Source organism: Amphibalanus amphitrite, unplaced genomic scaffold, assembly GCF_019059575.1.
Source record: "Amphibalanus amphitrite isolate SeventyFive unplaced genomic scaffold, NRLGWU_Aamphi_draft 000025F_arrow, whole genome shotgun sequence".
Classification (NCBI taxonomy): Eukaryota; Metazoa; Arthropoda; class Thecostraca; order Balanomorpha; family Balanidae; genus Amphibalanus; species Amphibalanus amphitrite.
Window position 1 is genome coordinate 713,926 of NW_024881521.1, and position 6,850 is coordinate 720,775.

The 6,850-nt window shown below is 55.3% G+C and overlaps 1 protein-coding gene across 1 annotated transcript; it reads right to left on the reverse strand.

Moving 5' to 3' along the window:
* Positions 1-1,870: 1,870 nt before the first annotated feature.
* Positions 1,871-6,357, reverse strand: LOC122393962. Its single transcript, XM_043390472.1, has 2 exons — positions 3,148-6,357; positions 1,871-2,806 (listed from the first exon to the last, which is right to left on the reverse strand). The coding sequence occupies exons 1-2, from the start codon at positions 6,069-6,071 to the stop codon at positions 2,665-2,667; spliced, it is 3,066 nt and encodes a 1,021-aa protein (XP_043246407.1). The 5' UTR covers positions 6,072-6,357; the 3' UTR covers positions 1,871-2,664.
* Between the last annotated feature and the right edge of the window lie 493 nt (positions 6,358-6,850).

The following is a 6,850-nucleotide window of genomic DNA, read 5'->3' on the forward strand; positions in this document are numbered from 1 at the left end:
TCGTCCACGCTGCCCAGCAGGAAGGTCAGCTCGGACCAGAGTCCGACCTCTGCGGCACCTCCGTCTCTGCGGCCTCCGGTGCCGCCGCCCGTACCCGTGCCGCCGCCACCGATCGCCTGCTGTACCAGCAGTAACAGGAACGTGCCGAACGCTAGGAAACTGAGCCCCGTGAGCAGCATCCCGAAACTGGGGAGCAGCATGCCGCCGCCGCCCCCGTAGCCCATGGACGACCTGGCTGTCGCCGCGAGCAGACGGTTAGCCGGCCGCGCTAGGGACCGGGGCACGAGCGAGGGCGCCGCAGGGCCGGGCACGGTCAGCGCAGCGAGCATCATTGTCCTCCACAGACGCCGGGATGGAAACTTGGAGGACCTAGAGGTGATTGCCATAGCTCGCAGCACTGTCACAAGTCAACAAGTCGACTGGCAAGATATGTGCACTTCCATGCGCGCTTACACTTCAACGCATACGAAAGACCAACTCGCACTTCTTCAATTGAAGCACACACAAGAAACACCCGCTGGGCGGCATGCACAAATCTGACGCGATTGAGCCATGTGCGGCGCGTCCGGGACGGCTGCGGCGCACGTCCGTCCCGGCCGTATAGTGCAGGTGAAGTCTCACTCAGGAGCGCACAATTGACAACCGTTCTGGTACGGTGGTGACGAGGCGGAGCATTGGCGGCGGTGGCAGCGGCAACAACAGGAACGGCGAATGGGCGCACGGCGAACCCAGTCGACCGGGAGTCCCGGTGATGTGATGGCGGTGATGGCGGTGAAGATCCTCAACTGTGACCGGGTAACGGATGGGCGCAGCGACCACAAGTGGTTGATGCTTGCGTGAAGGCTATATGTAGTGGCAGACGGTTGGAAACTCACGTGAGGAAGGTCTCCCATGCGTGCTGGTTTGGAAATTCCAGTGCAAAGAACTTAAAACACAGCTCGGCGCTCGCCCATCGCTCATAGTAGTTTCACGGCTTGTTGCGGGTCAAAATGTTTCATTTTAATTGGTAAGCTTTCAATTGGTCCACTTTCAAACATTCATCAAAATTCGATCATCAGCATAATCTATCAATTTGTGCGCACACCAGTAGCCGATATTAGCTACGAATGTCGTGCCGTCTTTATAATGCAATGACATATATGTCATTGCCCACCCACCTATATGTGTACACACGCATGTGTGTATAAATAAATGTATGCGTGGGAATGGCGCGATCTGTTGTTTACCGTTTTGTACGCTATACCGCGCCATTCGCAAATGTCCCACAGTCGACTGCAAGCCCACCGTCTATGCGTCGTGCATACTTGGTGCATATGCCGCCTACACATCGTGCCTATAGCTTCAGCAATGTCTTATGGCACATACCGGCCCGGCAGAACGGTCCTCACTGTTAGGCGCTTACGCCAACGACTTCAGAATACCTCACCGCGACGACACGCTACGTTAATTATGGGACATTAGCCAGCATGACACTGGTTCGCTACGCACCGTCCTCGCTCGGGGAATTACGCCAAATTACGGCTGAAAAATGGGGCAAAATGAGCATCACAACAAACTCGAGCCCTCCTTCGCTATATGGTGTTCCACTCACAGCAGTGTGCTATCATTCCTTATTGCAGTTCGTGATATGGATTCATTGGACAAATAAAATAATGCAGTCAATAACATCAGAGCTAATGACGTCTTTTCTATCGTTCCATTTTCCTCTCAACAGTCTCAGCCATCATATTCGCATCACGCACGCCCTTGTATGAATGGCATGCGTTTCGTCTCGCTCCAGTTTTGTCAAAAGCCATGAAAATTATTGCTGCACTTTTAACGTGTTATGTGAGTCGGCTCTCCGTAATGCACAATAAATAAAGACGTCAAATAATAAACGACGTTTATTATATGAACATGCTAGGCCTGTTCTTTCATATAAGCGCATGATCGAACCATTGAAAGAAAGAGAAACATAATAAATTAACATACACTTAATTGAATCATATGTCCCAATGCGTAAAACATTCAACAAGTTAAACACTGTTCAATACACTATTAAAGAGACACGGCACTACCCTCTGCGCTATTTTTATCGTGGCGTTAAATTCACGCTCAGATAACATAAATACTTGAACGAATTATAAAGACCCTAGGAATTAAGCGATCTGATAATTGCAAAAACATTTAACAACATAAAAAGGAGCGTAGTGAATCTATGTCCCGCCATCCCAACTCTACTGTCACAGAGCCGTCTCGTTACATGGATTTGGAGCCACTACCCGAATGTACTCCACGAAAAATATGAAGCTAGCCTGTTGACCTAGTCCGTCTCGTCTCCATTTGTCTCTCCATCTGCAGAGCAAGACGTGCAACGACCATGAATCTAATCTGCAAACAGTAGTCGGAACAAATGCCTTGCAAACAGACAGTCACGGTAAATAGCTCGGTCTGGCCTCAGAGTGCAACAATAACTCCAGACGAGAAACTCAGACGATTTAAATGACCCTGTTTTTGCAGCGACTGTCGACGGCCCACAGCCAGCCCGTGACCCGGGCCCGCAGTTGGATTTGTAATGCCACTAAACATAGATTATATGGTGTCGTTTACACTGAATCAGCTGACGACCAGTTTGTGCAGGCCCGCGCGACTAGATGATCTCTGCCACCTGACCTTGACCTGACCTCAGGTCGGGTCAGCTGAGCAGCTTTCTGCGGCACGAGACCAGCACGAGAGGTCGCTGCTGTCGTCCGTTGCGTCCCATAGCGAAGCTCCCAGACTCAGGAGGTTCCAGACGGGTGCATCGCTCATGGCTGACTGAACCGCCCTGTAAAACGGTAAAATAAGCTGAACAGGGTCTACGTAATTTAGCGATGGAAAACCGCTAAAGCATATGTAAACAAGCTTTCCAAACAAATATCTTTTGTTCCCAGTATTGTATAGGGCAGGCTAACACCGAAAATGATAACATTGATAACGACACAAAATTTGTTTATTATTAAAACTTAAATACCTCATTGTTAAAATTTATAAATGCTTGCAGTACATATATGAATGCCCTATCACATAAAGTTACATAATAACATTTAGCAATAATTCTTTGAAACGCTAATTTTAAATTGAAGTGCCCCATTATACGGTTAGTTAACAATCTCCGGGGGTACTCACAGTACGGCGATGGCGGCGGCGATATCGGCTGGGCTGTCGACCCTGGCCCTCAGCTCGTGACACAGCGCCAGCGGGCGGCAGGTCAGGTCATCGGGCAGGGCGGCGACGGAGCCGGACAGCGAGCGGTAGGTGCCCAACAGGTGACCCACGGTGCTGGAGCCGGAGGGACAGGTCTGGTGGCTAATCTCGTCAGCAACCTCTTCACCACTTCCTTCAGCAAGGTGGTCAGCGTCTTCAGAAGCGTTTGCTTCGCTTTGGTCAAGATATTTGGTGGTGATGTTGGTGGCATGTTCTTGCTGCTGTCTGCTGGCTCCTTCAGCGTCATCAGTCAGGCCGTCTGTACAGCGTTCCGTCAGGATCTCTAGCTCGCGGAGCAGTCTGGATCCTGCGCCCGCCACCTGACCTCCTCCCTCCTGGGTCAGCGCGTCCACCACCCAGAGGTTTGCGGTGGTGTTACCAAGCACCTCTCCAAGGGCCACGGCACGCTCCGCCGCGAACAGCGCGAACGGAAGAACAACGAGCGCCGAGAGAAGGCCGTCCACCACCGACGACCTGCCGGTACCGGCGGGCAGACCGGCTCGGTCCTGGAGGATCGTCGAGTCCGGCTCACCCCAGTCCGTGTATTGCAGCACCTGACCTCTCTCATCAGCTCTGGTCCTATCCCAGCGCTCATCGCGCCTCAGAACACTTGGCAGAAGTGGGAATCGAATGGAGGGAACTCCCCAGTTGAGTGACGGGAATGTCGACATGCGCCGGAGGAAGCCTCCTAGCAGACCCATCTGCCAGTCGTACGCGGCGCGGAACGGAGCGCTGAGCCAGTCGAACGACGGGAACCGGTGCTCGGCCGGCCTGTGTGGCCTGTGAGGCCCGTGAGGTCCGTGAGGTCTGTGAGGTCTGTGAGGTCTATTGGGTCGGCGAGGATGGTCAAACTCGTCCAGCGTATCAGTTTCGGCCGGTGCCGTGCCGTAGTCCACTTCTGTGACCGGGTCGAGGGTGTGTGCGTCTAGAGCTGCCTCGCTCACGGCGCCGAAGCCGGAGACCTGCGGTGTGTAGGTAGTCGGAAACGGCTGGACGTCTATGGGCTCGGAGGGCCGTGTCCCATCGCGACGGTTCGGCGACCCGCGTAGAGTCGGCAACTGAGAGTTGTAGGGAGGACCGTACATCTGGCTTGGTCGTTTCCTGGGAGCTCCATATGTTTGACTGGGTCTGCTTGGAGTGTTGTATGAAGAGCTTGGCTTGGAATTCGGAGCACCGTTAGACGCGCTCGACGTAGACTTCGGTGGTCCGTATGATGCTTTGGGTTTACTCTTTGGTGGTCCATAAGATGTCTTGGGTTTTGACTTCGGTGGTCCGTACGAAGCATTTGGTTTGGATTTAGGTGGCCCATACGATGCGTTTGGTTTAGACTTGGGTGGCCCATACGATGCATTTGGCTTAGACTTTGGAGGTCCATACGAAGAGTTTGGCTTCGACTTCGGTGACCCATGCGATGGTTTCGGTTTTGCTTTTGGTGGTCCATACGATGGTTTTGGTTTTGCCTTTGGTGGCCCGTATGATGGCCTTGGCTTTCGTTTGGGCTTGGGAGGCCCATACGAAGGTCTGGGCCTTCGCTTAGACTTTGGTGGTCCATATGAAGGTTGAGGCTTTCGCTTGGGTTTCGGAGCTCCGTACGAAGGCCTTGGCCTGGGTGCTCCATATGACGGTCTTGGTCTCTTGCGACGTCGATGGGGTCTGTTCCTGTTTCGCCTGACGTGTCGCTCGTACCACCAGGGCGTCCTCCATGTCGTGAGGTACTCCCAGGAGGGGAACAGTCTGCGGATCCTCCTCCTCATGCCGTTCCAGATGCGGGACATCCGGGATACTATGCCGGCCCTCGGTATGGAGCTGGCTGCGGTCTGGTCTTCGTACCTGTACTCGTTGTCTCCGGCCGACCACCCGGAGTCGGAGCTAAACGCCGAGTCGTAGTCGCCGAGCTCGAGTCCATTCACTGATTCCAGCGCGTCCTGACTGGATTCGGCCGTCAGATCAGGGTCGCCGTAGATGGGGTGCGTGTCGGCCGTCTTTGTGATGACCAGCCACTGAGAGTCGCTGGTGCCCAAGTCACCTTTCGCCGAACCACCCGGACCAGGACTGGAGCCGAGCATTGGGGTCCACTGGAGGCTGTCGGCACAGGTACTGCACGGACCCAGTGGGGATCCGTCGTCTGACGGCCCTAAAATGGTGGAGGCGGTGGCCAGCTGATCCTCCAGGAATGGTTCCGAGCCGGCCTCGTAAGGGGCCTCCAGCCCCGTCTCCGCCACACTGGTGACTTCGGTGACCTCTGTGGCCTCGGTGCTGACCTCTGTGACGTTCGGACGGCGCAGCATCTCCTCGAAAATCGTGGCGAGCGTGTCTCGAACAGCCTCCTTAAAGCCGGTCCCGTTCGTGTCATGTTTCGTGCCGGTATCAACGATGGCTGCGTCACGTGCAGTCAACGAGGTGATGTATGATGTGAGGTTATCCACACGGTGAGCCGACAAGCCGTCTTTCGGTGGTGTGTTTGGGTATCCTAAACTGTTGACCTGCCTTAGGTCATCCCCTGCCGGCCAGGGCCACCCACGCTCCGGGAGACGGTAGCCGCTGACCAGGTCGTCCTGTCCCCGCGCTGTACTCTCTCCAGCTCCGCCATCCTCTGAGATCTCCTCGTCATCCTGCCACTGTATGACCCAGTCTGGACCGGCTGACCTGTCCACGGACATGTACCGCGATGGGGACAGGGCCGAGGCCACCGTCAGCGCGGCGGCTGAGCCGGAGCCGTGGTGTAGCAGCAGATCAGACAGGGTGGCTGGACCGAACACCGTCACCTCGTAACCTGGGCTTAACGTCAGCAGCGACAGCAACAGTGGAAGAACGGCCAGCGGCGATGGCTGCAGAAGGCGCACCATCGTCGAGCTAAAAGGCGAGACAGGTGGAGGGTTTCGCCCTTAAACCACGGAGCTTCACTTTTCACTGGAATTACATACCGATTTTGGTTGCGTCACGATGTTCAAGGTGACACACAAGGCTCAACCATGGGTCCAGTTTTCGATCCGTTCTTGATTGACTCACACCACGTCAGTGCCCGTCATTCTACACCTTCCAGATAACACCGTTCAGTTCAACCTCACTCTCGGCGTCCAACTCAGGAGTCAGCACCGTCGCTGCCGGCGGCAGTGCTGCCTCGACGCGACTGGTCACGGGCCGGGTCAGGACCCCGGAAGGTCCGGCCTCCGCCCCGCCCCGGCGCCCACACTCGCTACCGCTACCACCACCAGCGGCCCGAGCAGCCATTAGTTCACCCAAACGCAGCTGGGGCGTGCAACTGGTGCGCCGGTGGCACGGGGCCACGGCACCGGACCAGTGGGACACGGCCGGCCACGGGCGGCGACGGAACCGTCACGAAACGGTCCGAGCCGGAGCGCAGCGGCACGGAATCGGTCACGGAATCGGTCACGGAACGGTTACGGAAACGGTCACGAATGGTCACCGAGCCGTCATGGAGCCGAGACGGAAACGGCGAGGAGTCGTCACGAAAGCAACGGCAAGTATACAGTTGTATATTTACACAAGCTGGACAGAGTCACAAGACAGCCTGGTGTATCGTCAACATCACGCGAACATAAGACAAAAAGTGAAATAATGAAACGACTGTTACGTTCTGAATGGCATGTCGGAGGCATGCGTG

Excerpts from the sequence above, each read along its gene's own strand:
- LOC122393962 (XM_043390472.1), bottom strand. The coding sequence starts at position 6,071 with ATGGTGCGCCTTCTGCAGCCATCGCCGCTGGCCGTTCTTCCACTGTTG. Across the intron at positions 2,807-3,147 it reads GCCGCCGCCATCGCCGTACT|GGCGGTTCAGTCAGCCATGA; the intron begins GTGAGTACCCCC and ends ACCGTTTTACAG.